At 41.9% G+C, this 22319-nt stretch overlaps 1 protein-coding gene across 2 annotated transcripts in view; it reads right to left on the bottom strand.

The window, feature by feature from the left end:
* The window catches only part of TBC1D30 (TBC1 domain family member 30), a 57979-nt gene extending 36133 nt beyond the window's left edge, over nucleotides 1–21846 (bottom strand). Inside the window, exons 1-2 of one of the 2 annotated variants that reach the window (XM_050902737.1) lie at nucleotides 21597–21846; nucleotides 19021–19185 (exon numbers count right to left, since the gene is read on the bottom strand). In XM_050902737.1, the coding sequence (XP_050758694.1) occupies nucleotides 19021–19185; nucleotides 21597–21846 (415 nt within the window). The remainder of the gene's footprint in view (nucleotides 1–19020; nucleotides 19186–21596) is intronic. The other variant, XM_050902760.1, reaches the window with a different exon arrangement.
* Nucleotides 21847–22319: the final 473 nt, after the last annotated feature.

A 22319-nucleotide genomic window follows, 5' to 3' on the forward strand; every position in this document is an offset into this window, starting at 1 on the left:
TCTTGCAGGGTTTAAGATAAACAGAGGATCTGGGGAATTCTCTCACTAGAGAGTGCTCTCTGGCCATGGGGCTTTGTTTATAGCCAAGATGTCTGAAAGAGAATATTGCCTGCACATTGTTTAGCTGCATCTATTGAGCACTAATCTAGAGAACATCGTTAAAATAGCACTGCTTAGTGTAGTGTATAGCTTTCCACAGCAAATTAAGCTACAAGACTATTATTCCTGTAAGAAGCTCACAACTGTATATACACTACACGATCCTTCAGCTTATCACAATCAGATTCAGCCAAGAGAGAACTTCAGACTCAAGATTCTTTGTTATGATCTTCAGGGTTTTTTTTTGTCATTCTCCCCCTTCCCTCCCATACACACTATCCACTCCTGCCTTCCGTACTACACATGTTAGGACAGGATTGATGAGAAAAGAGAAAAGAGAAGGTGCCTTCAATAGAGCCAGGTCTCCTTGACCCCAACATCACCTGCCCACAAACGTGTGTTGTAATTTATCTTTTGGGAGTGATGGACAGTTACACCTAGTAAGTGTATTTACAAGTTGAATAATATTCATAATCATATTGCTTCTTGAAACTTTTGGCAGATACAATACACCCTGAGAAGTATGCCAAACGTTTCCAGCATCAGTGAAAACACTTGAAATATCATACATCTGTAATGAAGGCATCTGTAAATCAGTTGTGAAAGCAGTTTCTAGCAGTTTACAGCACAATGGGGTGGAGCTGTGATGACCAGTTTCCCATCTAGGGAGGCACCACATTTGTAGGCAGTGAATCAGTGCAAGTAAGGCTGACTGCAGTCCCTCAATTTGTAGGTTGTTCTTAGAATGGCACAAGATGCTTATGCAATCGGATCACGTAGGTGAGAATATGAAAGCCCTCAAAAGCATCACAGGTTGCTAAAACAGAAGTACAGACGTGCCTGTAACTCCCTTGAACCTGCCTATAACCCCTCTCCATTTGTAAATACATAGCTATTTCCATGAACGAGGGAGGTGTAGAAAGACTTGACATCTGTACAGTACCAGGGCTAAGGCTAGCAACAGCAGAACTGCATGTACCTGTCTCCCAGACCTACACTCAATCCAGTAGAGCATGAAGCCCCTATTTTCCTGAGTTCTTTAGAAAACCACTCAGCAGTAAGCTACACGCTTTTCTTAAACCTCTCTCTACAACACAATCACATTGAAAGCTAGGAATACGTTAATATTCAAATGCTTTACATCACAAATTATTAACTCTCTGTCACCAACTCTCACTATCACACCATTAAAAAGCTAATATTCTGCAGCATCTGGAGCTTCTAGGTCAAACTGGTTTTGGGGATAGAAGAATTAAATTTGCTGATAATTCAGCAACACTGAGCACACAAGTCACAGCAACCAGTGCCAATGGGCTGGGTACAAAGGGTGGCCTATTTCACTCCAGGCCCATCACTGGGAATTGACTGTTCACAGAGCTTAACAGGAGAGAATTGAAAGAATTCCTGAAAAGTAGAAACCGACTCACGTTTTTTAAACATCATGCACCACAGATCAGAGGCACCTCAAATATTTCCGAAGGAAAAAAAAAAAATCTACTCTGACATTACAAAACATGCGATGTGGAAACCTTTATCTTAACATAGGCTTCGATGGCTGCACTGAAAGGACAAGGCAGAGATTTAACTCGGAACTATCCATGCAGGAAACAAAAAGGGGCTTAAATATAATATTGCTTGATCACAAGACAGAAGTAAGTTAGTTCCCCTTATTATGCCAGTAAGAGAGAACAAAAAACTCGCACAACTAAGTACGCCTGATATTCTATTAAAGCTATTTGTATTCACTGCAGTGCCCATAAATCCTAATTCTAGGCTGCAGCATTATTGCAGTAGGTGCTGTACAAGCACAGCAAAAAACAGACTGCCTGCTTTAAAAGAAAGAAACAAGAGAAAAGAAAACACATTAGCATACGGAGGAGCACAGGGAGATGATATTGGAAAGCATGGTGGACAGTAGTCTTAATATAAGAACAACTATTGTGTTTCTGTAGGCTTCATGGCAAAGATGAGTACCAAGGGACACACATGAAGGCATAAGGTCAGTAAGAGGGCTGAGGGATTAGGTTTTAATCAACTCAAGTTCAACATGGCTAAACATCTACAAGGAATACCAACATGGGGGGAAATTGAGAAGGTGCTTGTTTTAAAATAAGTGTGGGATGGAGGTAGGAGGCATGAGCTAACCTTGAATACTGAGTATGAAATGACAAGGATGTGACAACAGAGAAGAGTAGGTTGTGAAGAGCTTTGGATATTAAAGCAATAAGAGCAAGGCATTGACTAGATCTACAATGACCATAAGGGAAGCATAGGCACCTAGCGCTCATGTGAACACCTATGTACAAACATTAAAACATGTGTGTTAATTGCAAGCTGAAGTCCACTGCTACATTTAATTCTTTGTACATATATATGTTGTCTTCCAAAAGGACAAAAGCACACCCAGCAAAAAAAGAGTTTGCAGAAGCTTTCTCTGTCCCAAGTGCTTCCAACAAGCTCTTAATCAGAGAAAAATGATAGATAAGTATGTGGATGGATCTTCTCATGTTGTGAAATTGGGGGGGTGGGGGGGTGGAATTCAACAACAGCATCCAAGTTTCTTACTTTTTTTTTTTTTCTAATTTGGTTCACCCGTATAAACAAACTCTAACATTATAGTTGCCATTTGAGGAGCACCGTGATCTGTATTGTCCTGATGAAGAAAATAAAAGAAAGGCGGGGGGCAAGGAGTCAATTTATTCTACTTGTTGCCTTCATGTGCCGACTATAACAATAAAGCAGATCATACACAGTTACATTAAGCAGATAGTTGCATCTCATGAGCAAGGTAAAAGACATGTCATGCAAGGACTGTGAAAGTAAAAATATATTTTAACTGCTGTAGTAACCAGTAGCATGAAGTCTAGAGTTAACAACTGGAATAAAAGTCATAGCAATGCTTACATGCTCGATAAAATATACAGAGAGGACCTTTTAAATTAAATACAAAGTAACGAACTGAAACGATGTCTCAGAGAGCAAATGCCCTTTTTTTGTCAGAGAAATTAACTGTCTCTACTGAAGCACAGAATTAAAAATATTTTTTGGTAAGGAACATATTAAGAAGAAAAATCGCTGAAGAGGCCTACATAAAAATATTGCTGAAAAGCATGATTATAAAAATTAAGAAATGTTCCCTAACCTTGCTAAACAATATGAAGTAAATGCATGACCTGGCCAGTATTCACACCCCAGAATCCTGCTTAAATGCTACATGGTCATTTTAAAAAAACCAAATTGCCAAGTCAGCAGAAAAACTAATGCAATATATGAAAAAAGAATTCTGACAGGTATGATTTGTAGGCATGCTTAAGATAATATTTGCAGAAGAACAGAGGTCATAGCAGATTGCAGTCTCCCAGCTCTAAAACTGAGCTGCTCTTCCTTTATTAGAATCTGATTATTTGCTTAGCACCTAGCATAGAAATTGAATTTTACAATGTGGATTGCCAGCTTCATTGGTCTGAACTGCTATTTCAGAAACAGCAAGATATTAATCTCCCCAACATAATTAAAGAAAGCAAAACCACCCTATGTCCCCAAGACAAGATTTTTCCACAGACAGAACACTTTCAAAGATCTTAGACTAAAAAGTAATTGCCAAAGTTAGAAAAATGACTAAACACCAAACACCTTTGCTTTGGGCCAGGAAGCACTATGGAAATGGGACCATGTTTATACATAAAAGTTTTTATATGTTGTTTAGTACTTATTTGCAGTAATGCTAAGGACATCCATCAAAGACTAAGCTCAGGCTGTACAAGGCTTTCATTAGACACGTAGCAAAGAGACAGGTTGTTCCTGCACTGCCCAAGGATACGAGAGTCCTGCTTTCAGCACGGATCCTCCCTCTCCCAGTAGGCATGGCCTCTGCGGACAGAGCTCTGTTACACAGGAATGGAAACAAAACCCTTTCTAGGGTTGGGGAGGGGAATGGGGTTCACTCCAAGAGAAGCTCATATAAGCCCCATATTGCTCTTGGAACCACACATCTTGATCAGTCAATACAGAAGTCCTCCACCACCACTCCAGTTCTTTGATCACTTATACATTGGTTCCCATTTGCAGATGCCACTAGTTCTGTCAAGAAACGGAAACTTCCCCATGAAGTTTTGCATGTACGAGAAGCTACTGCAACCCCAAGTCCTCCAGACCACACAATTCCCTTCATCTCCCATGTGGGCCATAGCTTCACAGAGCACATTCTGCAAGTGTTGGAAAAGGAAGCAGCTAACAAAGCAAACGAAGCTCAAACTACCACCTCCCCTTCCTGAAAAAAAGTACGTACGTTAGTCATTTAAGCAAGTTTGACACAGAGACAGTTTTTATGCTGAAGTTCGTGAGTAAGATGAAGAGGAGAAAATAGGTATCAGTCACGACAACATTACTACTCCAAGCTTTTTTACTCAACAGTTAAATGACAAAATTTAAGTTCATAACCCACTCTAACAGGACAAGTTTATTGAACTGAACGTGTTTAGGATTAATCAAAGGCTCATTTAGTAGTGAAGCCCTGAGCCATTAAAATTGATTTTCAACAGGTACACCACCACACAAGCATGGGTTTTGGTAACAGCAAAGCTCCGATTGTTTATTTACTACTGCGTAGCTTGGGACAACTCACTTCAGTCCTCTGAACATGTGCTGCTTCTACCAGCCTTCAAGTAGTCTTGCCTCATTAAAAGTTTGTTTTTCAGAGAGCCTTGTACCATGTGTTTGTCCAGTGACCAGCTCTTTAGGTTCCTGACTTCACTGGGCCTCTCTAGGCATTACTATAAATATTAGTAATATTTAATTCCTTAAATTAGTATTCTTTTTTAAAAAAGATCAGCTATGCACATTGATTACCTCCCCATTCTGACTTCCTTTAGTCTCACTGGATAACTATTTTTCCTTCAGAATCTAAGGCCCAATAGCTATTGCTGTCAACGACCATTGGATGAGATAAGAAATTAGCAGTATCATACTGAACCCCCCCCCAAAAAAAACCCCAAAACCCCACATTAAACTGTTAGCTATCAATGATGCCCAATCCAACCCAAGAACCAAAAACAGTTGATGCTCTGTATTTTGGCCATATGTATTGTATGGATGGCAGGGAAAACATATTGATCAGTACCAGGTTGCTGTGATTTAAGGGTGGTAACTATAATTTATAGGGAACTAAATTTAGAAGCTGTTTCATTGCTGGCAAAACATAGCAAAAGGTTTCCAATTTTTACTAAGAAAGAGATATAAATGATAGGTTTGTGTCACCTTCTTTTTAGAAGTGTTCTAGTAAGATGATGTAACGTGGAGATGGAACATGGACTTGACTTCCTCGGCAAATTTCAAGGGTATGTGAGGAGCACTCATTTACTGCTCAGTAAGTCAAATTCAGGTTATTAACAGCTTCAAGGAGAAAACCATTTTAAAATCTGAGGTTCTCGTTTAACTCTTCCTCCAGAGCTGCTCCAGCATAGAATTATAAGCAGGACTATTGATCCAAACAGGCTAAGTTCACAGCCCAGTCTTCTAGCATCTTGTTTTTAAATGTCAAGCTTATCTCACGAAGCTGCAGAAACATAGCTGCTAGCCCTGCCTGATGCTCCATAAATCAGTCTATTCCTAGCACTAATTATCCCAAGCAGCTGTTATCCTCCATTTGATCTTCAGTATCCGGGAAATCTTTTCTTCAAAGACTAACTCAACCGAAGAATGTTTAGCATGTGCCATATTCGGAGATAAAATGCATCTATGTTACTTAAAGGCCATGTACCCCGTTGGGCATTTTCAGTGAAGCCCCATTAACCCTCCTACAAGTTCAAAATGGTAAAAAAAAAAAAAAAGCAGCATTTCATTAGGAAAAAGAACACCACAGTTACTTGTACTGAAATGTAATCCCCAGAAGAATAAGAGGAGGTAGACAAGTGTGAAAGACTATGCATACAATCTAATTGCACAACTTTTTCTCTCAGGCTGTTTCCACATCCAAGAGCTTGTCAGAGAAAGATTAAAGATTGCAATGACATGGTATTATAGTTATGCAGCTCACACAGCCACCCCTGCTGTGAGCTTATACACACAAATAAACCCTTACATCTTGATTGTCCCACATTTGCCATACATGTCATGGCTTTTCACTACCTGCAGGAGTCAGAGCAGGATCTGCCATCGGTTCAGAAGTGTCTAAAGGATTTGTGAAATACAAATGCACTCAGGTGCACTTCTCGCACATCACTCCTTCACATGTGGCTTTTGGCAGCACTGGCTGTACAGCCAGCTTCCTCGCAAATTCCCAGTTAACGCAATGAACTCCTAGGTTATACCCTGGATGCTGACAAAACCTCACAGCAAAGTGCATGACTACTTTCGCACGCAGACCTGCGGGCTGAGCCCTTTGCTCAGCTGGGCCGTGCACCCCACTCCTCCCTCCCCGGCCAACATTCGCCCTGCCCCAGGCAGACGCACTGGGCTGGAGCAGGATGAGCTCAGTTTCACACTTTTCCTGAACCTATGCGGAAATCAGCACCTCACCTCATTTAACCACAATAATCCCAGGGTGACTAAATAAAAGCCTTGCTTTTCCAGTTTTTCAGGGAACTATTAGACCGATCAAACTTTACCACTGATCAGGTATCCATCTGAATAGCTGCAAATGAGCAGAGGGAACAGTGGTGTCTGACAGCTATTTCTGATGTCATGACTGACAGGGACTGTAGACGGAGAACCGGCTGTTCTGACTGTTGCTGTCAGCAAACAGCAGCATCCTTCCTTCGGGTAACTGCATGCCTCCTCAGTTCGAGCTGATCAAATCCCACCTTCCAAAGTTACTGCAGTACAGAGAAATAAAATAGCACTGGTTTGAGAACCACTTTGCTCAGGCAAATTAGTATATAAGTACTACAAGTATTACTTGATAAGTAATCCAAAAAAACCACACACACAATAATCTATCACAATAATCTATCACATTAATCCCTATTTCTAATACTTGGGAAGTATTTTATGTAACAAGTACTTTCCAATACAGCAACTTTTCATGGCACAGCTGTTGTGAAAAGTGTAATTCAGTGCACTCAAAACTCTACATGCATCACAAAACTAATCCTGCGAGGTCAGCTACCACTTTGCAACAGCAACAAGATTACAGTTACACAGAAGAATACAGAGAAGAAGCCAAGCAGTCAACCTCCAAGTTGTATGCATACCCAAAATAAACAATCTCAGGTGTAGCCCTAACTCAACCATTTCACTGTTGTCACAGCTGCTAGCATGCTGACAAAGAATATTCACAACATCCTATACCAAATGTTGCAGGACAAGAATTTGGTAGCCATTCTGCAATCTATACATTCCTATACTGAACAATCTGCATTTTCTGTTGCAAACTGGGCCTAGATTCAGCAGCCAGATTATTGCTTACAGAAGGATTTACAGAATTTACTGTTCAGTTCCATGATAAGCAATGAAGTACTTATTCTGCAAGAATAATTGTTTATATTGTAACTACATTCAGCTGTTACTATCCCATCAAGTTTCTACATAATAAAAAAAATACTGTAGAACTATTTATTTGGGAGGGAGGGAGGGAAAGGAAGAAAGAAAACTAGTTGTAGTTACATCAGCAGTGACCAATGCTCTCACCACCTCAGGTGACCATTACAGGGTGCCCCTTTCACCTTAGCAGCTGAGGCCAACTACAGAACATGCCTACAGGACACAATTTAGACAGGTTAACTCAGCCCCACTTCACCCTCACCCCAGATGTCTGTCATTTCCCAGGACAAGTATTCAAAGCAGGGGGAGAAGGAAGGATGCAGGGGTATGGCTCTGAATTTCACAGGGCCCACAGCTTATGCAGAAGTGGGACACCACAGCTGGTTGATCAGGGTCTCCCAGGTCTCACCACACTCCTTTGGGTGGAAGGCCTGGTATCTCCCAAACAGTAAATCACTGTACTCAGCAGCCACTTGCTTCTGTGTGAGGCACATTTGGGGCTACGTTTGAGGCTCAACAGGCAGAGGAGAACAGGCAGCTGAAGGCGCTCTCCTCTCAGAGAGAGGTGCCTGAGGTCAGCTGCTCATTTTGCTCAGCTTCCACCTACCCCTGAACCCCTGGCATCTCTTTTTCCTGGGAAAATCCCACCCCTCCAGAGACAGCAGCTCACTGAACTGGAAAAGGAGCAGCAGCAGTGAGCCAAGAGGTAGCAGCTCCCTCAAGGAGCTAATGGTCCCTTAGTCAGCAGGCTCCACGCTGTCCCCAGGAATTTACCAACAGCAGTGACCCCAACTCTGAATGCAGCCAATTTCCTATTAGGAGTAGCAGTGGAATGATAATTAAAAGAAAAAATTGTCAGTCAGGTATATTCTTATACCCCCTGCTGATATTGAGCACTGCCCAGTGTTGCTTGAAACTGTAAGTACCTAGATCCTGAACAGACTCCCAGGGTTTGTAACAAAAGCAATCCTACCTCTGGATCCTGCCACTAGTCGAAACAGCTGCCAAGACAGTTTGCTTAGTTAAATCCTGAAGAACATAGCTGAAGGAGCCCATGATAAAAGCCATTTTCGAGAACTGCACAAGTTTTAGCCAATGATGGAATATGAGATGGCATTTGTTCGGAGGGGGCAGGGAGGTATTTTCGATGGAGGTAAGACACTTCAGCAGTGAGAGTTAGGGACAAAGCAGCATAGTATGAAGTATGTGACACAGAAAAGTAAGGATTCATATAATCCCTTGAGATGCAGAATGAAAATATATGGCTTAGGAATGCATGTTGGCTCCTCAGCTCCCTAGATCAGCCTGGCAATCCCAGTGTTGAGCCGCCAGGGAGTGAGCTGCAGAGATGGCTGGCTGCATGTTCCCAATAAGATCTCAGTAACAAAGGTGGTTGGAACAACTTTAATGGAGAGCTCTGCCATAAAATACCAGCTTGTGGAGAGCAAAGTCCTTCACAGCAGAATGTTATCTTTGATGAAAACATATTTCCAAATGCTATAAGCATAATTTTGACTCTTTTTAGGATTAAACATTTTAACATCTTACTTGAAAATGGCTCATTACATAACATGAAAAAGGGTGAGGTGTCAAAATCTGAACAAAGCATTTTTAGTTCAAAATGTAAGCTTTCAGAATCTTGCTTCATAAGCAGTTGACTTTTGTGAGTGGGTGTTTTATTTCATGCTGGAACAAGATATTTTAGTTGCTGTATTCTCAAAGCAGAATTTCCCTCAAAGTGAGGATTCCAGGTTCTGTACTGCTCTAAGCACAAGTTCTTGCCATCTTTTGAATCTGATATTCTGCAGTGGCATGGACCACAAGAACTTTTCAGTCGAGATATGACCAAATCAGAGAGCAAATCCAGCCTCTTTCTTTTTAGGAAAAAGAAAAAAAATATTATCTCCTTTTTAACACCAGAAAAGGAAAGAAATTTTACTTCATTTTGGGAGTCGAGAAACTGAAATTAGCCCCAAAGTGGCCTCTGAGAGATACCAAATCTGTACAATCACACAATTTGCCAAGTTTGTAAGGAAACTGATTGGACAGTTTGCCAATTTAGAATTTATATTACAGCTTTGTTTTTACAGCTGAGAATATCAGCAAGAGAAGATGGCAGTCAGCTGAAATATTTTGAATTAGCCAGCCAAGGGCTTCTGTGGACTCACACACCAGTCAGCTTTCTGGGGCTAGCACAGACCATCCTGAAGAGCTTGCTGGAGACAATGAAGTGGGGTGGTCTCTCCCTGTAGGGCTTACCAATGCTACTGCTCATCAAGTGACCAAAGATGTCAAAATTCATTACCTATAAGATCCATGCTCTGTATGCACATCCCATCAGCACAATTACACTTTAAGTCTGGGAACTTAGTTGATAGTTCTCTAGAAGAATATCCCATGAGAGGCAATGGAGCAGCACAGTGCTGTACCAGATTTTTACTGCCTTGCTGCTCTGTTAAACTACTTCACCTCACACTGCTTCCTTGAGTCTCAGCATTCTGGCTGCACCGCTCAAAGACCACTTCCAAGAACATATTCTCATCAAAAGAAAGTAACCATGGAATTCACTACCTAAAAACTCCCCAGGATTATTCAGTTAGTGATTAGTTGTCAGGCTTTAACACAGAGATGGCACTTTTCATGTGGATAACTTCCAAAGCTGCATAAAATATTATGACAGTAAACTCACAATGGCATTTAAAAACAAAAATCGTTGCCCTTGCAAAGCATCAACATCTTGTTCAGTGTTCCACACTGCTGGTGATAACACTCACTTTTCTCTTCTTTCTCCCAGACTCACTAACAGATATCCAGAATACACAATCTAATTTACATTAACAAATACTAAACACGACACACACGTACTCATTGAAACATATCTTCATGACCTGGTGCACAGCAATGAATGATGCTGTTGGCAGTCCTTCTCCTCCAAGCCTAGTGTAAAAGGAAAGTAAACCTTCTCAGTCCCATTGCAATGGAATAAGCTTTCAGATTTCCCAGAATCTTGGCTGGCTGAAGCTGAATGAAATATGATAATCAAACGGCATTTAATTTTATATTCACCAGTATAGGTGGCTCTTTTGAAGGGTTCTCCAGTAATATTTTTAAGCATCACACAATTTATTAATAATGCTGGATAACAATGAACAAGTCAGTTAAGATCACACTTACATCTACAGTCATTTTACCTTGTGCACAGCCCATACCCAAGGGACTGGCAGGTGAACTTCACCATCCAGATCAAAAGAACTGCTGCCGAGTGGCCCAATGCAGCTTATGGGCCAAGCACACAGCGACCATCCCCACTGAGCCAAGCTCCAGAATCCCTAAATACAGATTCTCTCCTTTTCTAACTGTCCCATTACTTCACTCCTTGCAAACCAGCACAGGACATAGAATGGATTACAAAATCCTTGCTAACCAACCCTCAGCCCACCTCCACATCTTGAGTCATAAGTAACAGAGAAAGCCTTCACTCCATGCAGCATAGCTAACAGCAGTAATTAAAAATCAATAGCAATATTCTATTTATTTACACATGTATTGCTACAAGTAGGCAACTGACTGTAAAGAAAATTCAGCCTTTGGCAACAGTTTAAACAAACAACTTAAGATGACTATGACATTTTCAAGCTCATGATTCTGTTTCGTTCCATTTCCCTCTCCCCATCAAAAGGCTTCAAAGGACAAAAGAGCAGGTAGAACTAAATTAAGAACGATTCATTACGAAAAACAAGTAGCCACAAGCAACTTTTCTTAGTTCAACAACTCTTGCATTTCAAAAAAGCCACAGCATCAATTTAAAGGATCAAATTCATTAGCACCCACCAAGGGTAGAGACTAGTCATGTAACCAAGCACACAAATACAGATGAGGTAACAGGAGAGCTACTGAGCTGAAACATGCAGCCAATTGAGTCATTTGAGGATGACTCACATGAAATCAGACTCCATAAGAAGTAAACCTCCTATTTTAACCACACCAAAGGAGGAATGTACTTTTGATAGATCAATTAAATAGTTATTGCTATAAAAAGTTACTGAAGCAGATTCATCTGGCTTCAAACATCAGAGCTACTGAGTTAAATCTAAAATGTATTAGACCAACACCTCGAAAATGAGACATGGTTTTCTAAATGAATGACCTGTTTCACATCCACTTGGAAATCTAAATTAGAGTTGGAGGTGAACACAGCAAGTACATGATAGTCTCTCTTTTAATTGCAAATGCAACACTGGAAATTGCACAGACATTAATATTTTTAATACAGAACATCCTCCTCTAATATGTATTTCAGACGTTAAAGTGACGAACATGAAAAGCAAATACAAGCTTAAGATTTGGCCCCTAATTTATAACAATGCAGATGGGGGGGGGGGGGGGGGGAGGGCAAAATTTCCACAGTAGCAGCATTCACTGATTAACTCAATTCTTCATAAAGAAGAAAAAATTAAACAAGAGCAACTGAGGTGTTCCACGTTAAAGCATATTTATACAACTGCAAGAGTACATCAAACTACTGGGAAGTGAGTGGGAAAATACAGATAAGCCACATGGATCATTTGACCTGCATGAATTATTACACATGTACGCAAGTGTTTGCCCCGTGTTACGAGACATCTGATCCAGAGTGACAATCATAGAATCATAGAATACCAGGTTGGAAGGGACCTCAAGGATCATCTGGTCCAACCTTTCTTCGCAAAAGCACGGTCTAGACAAGATGGCCCAGCACCCTGTCCCGCTGAATCTTAAAAGTGTCCAATGTTGGGGAATCCACCACTTCCCTCGGGAGATTATTCCAATGGCTGATTGTTCTTATTGTGAAAAATTTTCCTCTCCTCCAAGAACTTTATGAAGTTCAAGTTCAATCAAATCAATATTAGCTGTGTTAACAGTCCACAGTATATTGTATTAAAGCTGTTCTTACACCTTTAATCAAACTTTCATCCTATGAACTAAAATTTGTGAATGTCTGCCTTGGTTTTACAACAAATGTTGAGGGAAGAGGAGGGATGGAGAAAACAGGTGAGTAGATAATTAGTGCATGCAGGAAAAAGACAAGGAAGACGATATGAAAGAGACCAAAAACAACGTGAAGAAAACTCAGAGTCAGGGAGTAGTCTGACTGAGAGCCAGTGGTAGACACTGCAGGATAGACAAGACGTAGAGAGGGGAAAAATGGAACAGGGCTGAGAAGTCCAATATTTAAAGACTAGGATCAAGTGAGGAAAGCTAATAAAGAGTTAGGAAGGGGAAAAAAAAGTGGAAGATGGGACAGGACACACAGATGCAGCAGAACTGAAGCTAAAGAGAAACTTGGGAGGGAGGGAGTAAGGAGAGAGAAAACAGAAGTTTCATCTAGATGTGTGAGTACTTTTGCATATCTAAGTTGCACTTATCCAGAGACACCTGATAATGGTGATCTTGCCCAGTCCTCTCCTAACCAACTCATAAAACTACAACATCAGGCAAGGCTTTCCCACTTTCCTGTGAGAGAGTTCCATACCCTGTGGGGAGAGTTGATGCTACAGAGACAGTAACACATTCTCAGAAGCTGAGGAGACTTCATAGCCCAGTCTTCTACCAGGAAACTCTGTCCATCCCCTGGGAACACACAGGGTACCAATCTGTGCCCAGATGATGCCAGTTTGTGTTGGCTTTCTATCCAGTTAAGATGCACTCAGAGATCACAAGTGTTGCTAATAAATACACACATAAACCTCTGAATTTCTGTAGTTGGACTCCAAAACATTCTGCTCACTCAGTCAGGAGCTTCTGAATAACCTCCACAGCCATGTGGGAATTAATGATCTCAGTTATAATTAAGCCACCATTTGTCACCATTTTTCAACTACTTCATATATGGAACCTAATACTTCCTTTGTGAACAACATTTATTTGACAGCCTGACTTTAAATCTTTTCGTCCAATAATTGCCTGACCACATTTATAAAGCACTCCCCTTCATGTTTAAGGAAAGGATATGAAAGCCATCAACCCATGAAAACCAGAGATACACCTCTATCTCTGCACAAAATAAAATATTCTGTCTCCCTCTACTGGCTCTGCATTAAATCAAACCAGGAGGAGAAAAACTAGAAAGCGAATGTTTATTGTTATCTTAGAGAATTCTATACAGGAGTCAATGCTGAAATAGCAGAATACTACTACTTATCTTTAATCGTAGTTTCTAAACAAGTATTGTAACGGAGAATACTAAAGAGTCTTTCTGAACACAGCACAAGACCCATTTAAAGTTATTATAGGTACATAGCACCATAGCTACATAGCACCAAATTAATGATCTCTTTGTGAAATTTTCTACTAAAATTATTTCTCCATTAAAAATACAACAGAATATTAATGAACTTTCTGTTAATATAACTTCAGCTTATTTTATATTGAATCAGATTTAAGCATTCCTGCTTGCTTCCAGCCAGACTGAGTTACAATTGAGCTGGATGATTTTACTTATAAATAATTTATAGATAATACATGCTTTTTTTTTCCCCCCCCAAATTAAAGTGACAGGCAATCAAAATTTGGGATTCAAGGAACTTCTGGTTTGCAATTTGATTGGTCAAAATACATTTAGCAATATAAGCAAGCTGTCACTATATAAAATACAAGAAGAGAGAAAAGAATGAGATGTCTTTTGCATATTCTTTAGATGATAACTGCAAAACCTTGATTTATTTTTTACTGAATTCTGCTTTTCTCAAATGATATAATTAAGCGCATAAAGCACTCTGCTTTCTAAGATGGATTTGAAATAGTTCACAATGCTACAGAACAAACTTATATCTTGTTACTCCAAATAAGTCAAAATCACAAGAGAAACGTGTGCCTAGAAGCCATGTTTGCCATCAGGCCATCACTGTGATTTCTCTCTTACTGCTCTTCTTCACTGGCGTATTTTATTTAAATTCGGGTAAAAAAGTGTTATTAAAATGAAACTGGTCAGTCATATATCTTACAAACTAGAAGTACAGCACAGTGTACTGCTTTTAGCATGTATCCAACAGAACAATTTATCCTCCCTCAACAGAGCCATAGCCATTCACGCTTCTGACCAAAATGCATTTCACTCTGCAGTCAATTTTGGTTTTTATGGTAATACCCATTTGTGTTGGGTTTGTGTAGCAGGGGAGGGGCTCAAGGGGTGGCTCCTATGAGAAGGTGCTAGAAGCTTCCCCGGCTCCAAACTCAGACCCGCCTCTGATCAAGGCCGAGTCCATCAGCGACGGTGGTAGCGCCTCCGTGACAGCATATTTAAGAAGCAGGGGGGGAAAGACTCCTGTGGTGTGAGTGTAAGATGGAGGAGGAAGAAGAAGAGGAGCTACAGTAAAAAAAGAGCAGGAGAGGAAGACGACGACAAAAGAAGAAGAAGAGGAGTTCCAGTGACGAGAGGATTGGGATGTGAGAGGAACAACTACACGCACACACTGAGGTCAGTGAAGAAGGAGAGGGAGGAGGTGCGCCGGAGCAGATTCCCCTGCAGCCCGTGGTGAGACGGCAGGCTGTCCCCCGGCAGCCCATGGAGGTTAACGGTGGAGCAGAGATTCCCCTGCAGCCCATGAAGGACCCCACGCCAGAGCAGGTGGCTGGGCCTGGAGAAGGCCGTGACTCTGTGGGAAAGCCCACGCTGGAGCAGTTCATGGAGGACTGCAGTGCGTGGAAAGGACTTGAGTTGGAGAAACTCATGGAGGGCTGACCCCCATGGGAGGGACCCCACGCTGGAGCAGGGGAAGACTGTGAGGAGCCCTCCCCCTGAGGAGGAAGGAGCAGCAGAGACAATGTGGGATGAACTGACTGCAACCCCCATTCTTGTCCCCCTGTGCCACTAGGGGGAGGAGGTAGAGGAATGGGGAGCAAAGCTGAGCCCAGGAAGAAGGCAGGGGTGGGGGGAAGGTGTGTTTCTAAGATATGGTTCTATTTCTCATCATCCTACTCCGATTTGGTTGTTAACAAATTAAACTGGTTTATTTTTCCCCAGATCGAGTCTGTTTTGCCTGTGACCATAAGCAGTGAGTGATCCCTCCCTGTCCTTGTCTCAACCCACAAGCTTTTTGTTGTATTTTCTCCTCCCCATCCCACTGTGGGGAGGAGTGAGCAAGCGGCTGCGTGGTGCTTTGTGGCCTGCTGGGCTTAAACCACGACACTATTTGTATGCAAAACATACATCATCTACCAGGGATAAGGGCCAACAGCATGAGAAACGCAGTAAGCTATGAAGTTGTCCCTGGCGACTGTTCCTCCACATCTACTCTATCCACTCTGGAGCTCAAATGCTGCAGGCGCTGTGCTAGGTATTGGTGGTCCTGAATCACAAGCAAGCCAGACATGGGCTTCCAAAGCTGCCAGAGGGCCATGCCTCTTCTGTGCATTGAGCAGAGACCAAGAGCCAGCACAGGTCAAAGACTGATCAGTGGATGGCTCCCTGTGTGGTCTGCAAAACTTGCAGATGCTGAACTTTCAGATACTGAACATATACAGTTTTAAGCATACAGGTTTTTTAAGCAGTACCTGTTTTTTCCTCTGTAGAAGCAGACTAAAGCATGATAGACATTTCATCAGAAAATAAGGGATCAAATTTATCAGCCCTGTAATTTCCTAACTGAAGTTACCACTAGGAGTGAATTTGCCAGGTGGTATTCAAAGTATTCACAAAGCCAGAATTAAGCATCAAGACAGAATTTCCATCTTTTCCTGAAACAGTATTTGTTTGCAATTGGTCTGTACAGACTGCTTAAAGGTAGCATTCAAACACCTGAATGTGAACTTAAGGTTAATTTAAAACTATAGTTCTACCTCTACATAGAGATTTCACTATATGTGGAGGAAAAAGATTCTCAGTGCGCAATAGTATAAACATACCATGAAACTCTATAATTAGTTGAAGAATCACTTATATTTTGAAATGTTAGAATCAATGATAATGCAACTCCAAGACATTTTAATTTGCACTAAAAACACACTTTAAAAGGAAAAATATTTTAACAACTTTTCCATACTTACTTGATTTTAGTACTACAGGATATCATAATGTTAATGCTGTACATGAAAGCACATTATAAAGCTTTATGGCACAGAACATTATATTGATGAAAGTATATACTTTCATCAGAAAAACCCGGAACAACGGAAACTTCTACAAATTAATAATAATGTTTTGAATATTTAAAAATGAGAGGGTAGTCTACAGAAAATCTAGTTTCCAAGGGCTTTAGTGAGCAGAAAAACTCTCTCATGTTTTGGGGTGGAGGGGGAGGTGCGTGTTTTTTAATGTTCCATCACATTAACTGTTCTTTTTTTAAAGTTAAAAAAGGAGAAAATAGATCATTCCACTGTTAACATAACAATTTTGCTCAGACTTCAGGACTTAACTACATACTCAGCAGCTGCACCTCTCAAGCTACTCTAAGCAATCATCTTCTCCTGGGCACCCACTTCTACCACCCTCTGCAGAAACTGGAAACTGTTACAGAAAAGAAAAAAGGAATTATCTTACCGGATCACCTCTCCAGTTTGATTCATTATATCCCACACAGGGGTTCCTACTACTACACAGGAAATAGTACAAAGGCAAGAATAAACAGTTGGAGGAAAGACAACCAGTTGTGCCTGCCTTTGGACAGCTGTTGATCAAATATTGCCTCAAAGGCACGATTACCAGGAAATTTAAAGTTGTATATCATACAACAAAAGCTTATTCCTGCATTCTCTGTATAGTGCTAGTACATTTATACTGAGCAATAAAAATACAGTCTCTATCTATTCCAAAGCAACTGAAGTTACCAGGAGTCACTCAACAAATCCCAGTGGCTTTGGATTAGATCTTAGAGCAAGAAATAACTAAGTTTTTGGTGCTCTGGAATACATACATCTGGATTTTCAGAAATATAAGCTGAAAATTAACACTAGGTAAACATGCTATATTTATAATAAAAATATCTCACTTGAAGAGATGTAATATACAAACCTACACACAGTCTTCAAAAACCTGCATGCACATGCATGGATATTAGGCAATAAACTGCATTACTTTAAAACTTCAGCTATCTCAGCTGTTACTAGCATATTTTAAACATAACGCTCCATTAATTTAAGTGTAAAATGGTACCTGAAATTTGTAAAAACACATTCATATTTAGGATGAAATCCTATATCCCTTTCAGTCAATAGGTTTTTACCTAACAAATGAGGTCAGGATGCTCAGAGCTTCAGAACTTATAGTCAAATCCTCTAAATACTTAAACACGTGCAAAATTCAAGTAGTCTCATTTAAAAGGAGACTACAGTATATATGCTTAAGTGTTAATGGCACTGAGGACTCAATTATCAAGCTGATGTTGAGAAAGAAAAAGAGTAGGTGAGAAGAAGAAATATGCCTACGCACTGCATGACAGCCAAGAACTTTCATGCTAGGTTTAAGTAAAACAAAGGAACACTTCTAAATGCTTAAAAATTAAGTTTCACAGTAATAGACAAACCCTTAACTAGACTGCATTAGCACATGACACTACAGTAAAATTCTTCCAATAAAATTTTTACATGCACCTCAACGCTCCTACAGGCATTTTTGTGAAAAGACCATGCTTTATTTACTGTACCTGAACATTTCTGTACCTGTCACGCTGCATGTTAATGAAAAAACAAGACAGGGAACATTAGGTTATTTTCACATGTCCTTTCTAAAGGTATAATTTCTATTTATTTTTACATACAACATTACATGCAGTTTCAGTTTAGCAGAACTAACAAAAGCACTTCAGCCTATCCTTAGATGACAACTTTGCCAAGTCAAATAAAAAGTTTTCACTGAGCTGGAAGAAAAGAGTAAACAACTAAAGAGCAACATTTCTCCTCTTTCCCGTGCACCCTCTCTGAAACCTCAAAAACACAGGTGCTGATAAAGAGGTCTGAGGGAAATAGGTTTGTTTTTACTAATAGTCCTCATCTGGAATCGACTTGATAGAAAGGAGTTACGCACTACTAACAGTGCTCTGGGAAGACAACTGCATATGCCGTCTACAGTTTCCAGTGAGAAGAATTTCCACTTCTAGCCATCTCCCTTATAACCATATGAAGGCACACAGTTAAACACAGCATTCACACCAAAAAATTTAACTCGGGCTTTCTGTGAATTAAAGCTGAAAAAGCCTGGCAGACAACCTACAGTAACGGTGCCACACCAATACACAAAGCTGAGGCTATGGCAGCATACCTAGTCGAGCTAGTTGAACTTTGCCTGTTTCCAGGTGCCACTGACATCACTGGAAGCCAGTCATATCTAAGGAATAGCATAGCCTGGCCTCTTGATTTTAAATCAAGTGCAAGGGCTTAATTGAAATGCTGCCCACATTAATGAAATACACTACTTATACTAGCACACATGTACACAGAAAGTACTTAATGTATACAGAAAGTACTTACATCGTTTCTGGGAAACCGCCTGTAAACAAGCTGTGACAATATCGCAGTTCTTCTGGACTTTATGTACAAGCCTGTCTTTCTGCTTCAGAAGACGAAGCAACTTTGCTGATTGAACAGAAATTCTGTAATTCAGTTCTCGTTTTATAGTTGTTAATTCATCAACATCTGCCAATAAGCAGAGAAAATAACTTCAGTACAGGACAAAACATTCACAAACAGCTTATTGTAGTTGACATGCAAAGGGACTTGCCCCATGGACATTTACATATACAAACTTTCAATAAACTGCAAGTTCTATTGACTGGGATAATTCCCAATTATAAATATTCTCAGGATCTGAGCCAAAGTCTTTAATTTTCTTTTAGGCTAAGTACTTCAACTTATTGCACAGCATATGAATCTTAATAATTGTACAGTTATAAATTGGAAACATCGTGACAGATGTAGCCAGAATATACCTATAGTAGTGCAACCAGGGGGTAAATTTTAAATACAGTACCTTCCAGAAGCTGCCTGTGGAAAATGTGCATGGGGAATGAGCAAATGGTAACAGACAAAGGAATATGTTCAAGAAGCTGCCTGCAAAGCTAGAATGCAACTGGAGGATGAGCTCTAAGTGGGAAACTCTTTCCACTAAGATGCAAACTAGGTGGCTTCAGTCATGGCCTCAACTATTTCCACTGGTCAGTCACAGTGCCACCAGACCCCCTTAGTTCACCAAAATGTCTCAGCTTACTTCTAATATTCCTGTTGTCCCCCATGTGGTGATCTTCAGGTCAAGGAGAAAAGAGTTGTTGGGGAGATGTCTTAAGTCCATTAGGTTTTTTTGAGTCCTCTGCTCTGTTCTCAGAGGCACACCCCACCAGTGAAAGCTTGGGTCTTGCCTATCACATGCTGACCTCTTCAGCTCTTCCCTGTAATAGGCTGGTACAGCTTGCCACCAGCATCTAAACAGCTGTCTGTTCCCTGCTGCCAAGTTTTCAAATCCTATCACTTTTAATCCAACCATGCCTCCCTGATGCTAGAAGAAAAATCGATCAAAAAAAATCCATACTTTGGTAACCTGATCCAATGAGAAAAATATTTATGCATTCAGGAAAAGCTACTATTAGTGGGATGGTAAACAGCTCAGCTCATACAGCAAAACTTTTCCAGTAATTCTAGAGAGCTTAAAGAAAAGGACAAATTATGACAATCAATCATGGGATAGTGAAGAGCAAGGTATGACTGCAAGGGAGGGGAGCCACTGGTAAAACAGTTCTGTATTTTATAGACACTACCCTGTTTCAGCACGTGTTGCTCAGCTGGAACTCCCAATCACTGGTACCAGGCAAGGTGATTTAAAACTACATCTATGGATTTTGAGAGCACAAAAATTAAGTTGTATTCCTACTGACTTGTATAGTCACCATAGAAGCACTGAGTTGAATTTTATTCTTTCCCACTCATGCCAGTTAGCTGTCCCTGTAAAAACAATTAACTTTGCAGCAAAATTAATGAGCTTAAATTCTACAAAATACATTCCCAAACAAGCAAATTTCTTGTTGAGTCCCAGATTGCCACAGGACACAGAAAAGAACTTGAGCTACATCCTGTAACATCAGAAGGCATATGGTCTCATTAAGAAGCCAAACACGGAAGCAGAAAGCTGTTTGCATAGGTCTGAAAAACAGGCACGGTTATTCACCTCTTGCTTTTTTTCCTTGTCAAAAACAAGAATGATTTAACATCAGGAGACAAGAGGCCTTTGTACAGCCCGCCTCATTGGGTCAACTTGGAGTTGCAAGTCTCGTTCTTTCACAAACAGGCAGTGTTGTGGCTACCTAGCTTTCATAAGAATTCTTTGATAGTTTCATTTAGATTTTGGTTAGTTGACTATTGCATTTACATTTTTTTATTACACCTTTTTTTTTTGTGGAAGACATGCTTACCTGCAAATAAGCTTTACAATTGTCAGGTTTAGTTTAAGTCCACTAGAACTAAAAAGACCTGAAAAAACCAACTACCTCTTATGACACAGTATGTGTAGCATAAGAAAAAAAGGGACTTAGCTTAAAAAAAAAGGAAAGAAAAGGAAAAGAAAACTGGTCATTGATTCATTACTGTAAGTGAAGAAAAGCACTCAATTACAAAAGCTTGTGCAGTCTGTCACAGAAACTCGAGTAGCAGGTGACCCCATTTTTGTTCCTACGGCACCTAAAACGAAGGAGGGAGGGAACAGCACACGAGGCCTTGGTTTGAAGGAGATACCACCTAACTATGCACGGGAAGCTTCTGGGAGAGATGGCCATGCATAAAGGCTGCTATAACAAATGAAGGAGGATACACACATACATATACATGCGCGTGTAGGTGCGCGTAGGCACGGAGGCAGGAGAGAGGGGACTATAACCTTTAAGCGGGACTTCCCTGCAGGCACAGAGGAGGAAAGCGAGGCGACAGGGGCAGCTCCCAGCCCAGGCGGAGCGGTGGCAGCGGGGAGGCGCAGCCCCGCTGGCTGCAGCCCGGGGCGGCGGGCAGGGCAGCGCAGGGCAGGGCAAGGCAGAGCAGAGCAGGGCAGGCGGGGCGGGCTGTACCTTTCAGCCGCAGGTACTTGACCTGGCTCGGCCGCTGCTGCAGCTCCCGGAGGACGCGGGAGCGGGCGCTGCCCGAGGGGGCGGCCGCCTCAGCGGCGCTGTAGAGCTCGGTGAGCAGCCCGCTCACCAGCGACGAGGTGCGGCTGGACCGGCCGCTGCCAGGACCGTCCTCATCCTCCTCTTCCTCCTCGGCCAGGCTGTCGGCGCTGCTGCCCGCCCTGCCGCCCGGGCCAGGCTCCCCCACCTCCATCTTCCGCAGCCGCCCGGTAGCGCCGAGTTCCGGGCTCGGCCCGTTCCACAGAGAGATGCGGGGGGGGAGGGGGGGGCGGGCAGGGGAAGAGGGCGGGAGAGCCCAGGCCGGCGGGACGCTCCCCCACAGGCAGGAATGCCGCGCCCGGCTCCACTCCCTCCCCGCGCACCGCGCGGCGTGGTAGAGGCCGGCGGCGGGGGGCGGCGGGGCGGGAGTTGCACCTGCTGAGGGGCGGGGAGGGCGGCCTCGCCTCGCCTCGCCACGGTAAGCCCCGGGGCCGGTCACCGGCGCGGTGCGGCTGCCACAAAGGTCACCCCCGTCCTGCCGTCTGTCCCGCTCCCGCTCCCTCGCTGGTGCGCGGGGCAGCCCCGAGCGGCCGTCTGGTTCTGTTAACGCCCTGCGCCTTCTCAGAGGAAGGCCGAGACAAGGGCGCACGGAAACGTAGGGCATAGCTTCAGTGATGTAACCGTGAG

This window comes from Gymnogyps californianus, chromosome 1, assembly GCF_018139145.2.
Source record: "Gymnogyps californianus isolate 813 chromosome 1, ASM1813914v2, whole genome shotgun sequence".
Lineage (NCBI taxonomy): Eukaryota > Metazoa > Chordata > Aves > Accipitriformes > Cathartidae > Gymnogyps > Gymnogyps californianus.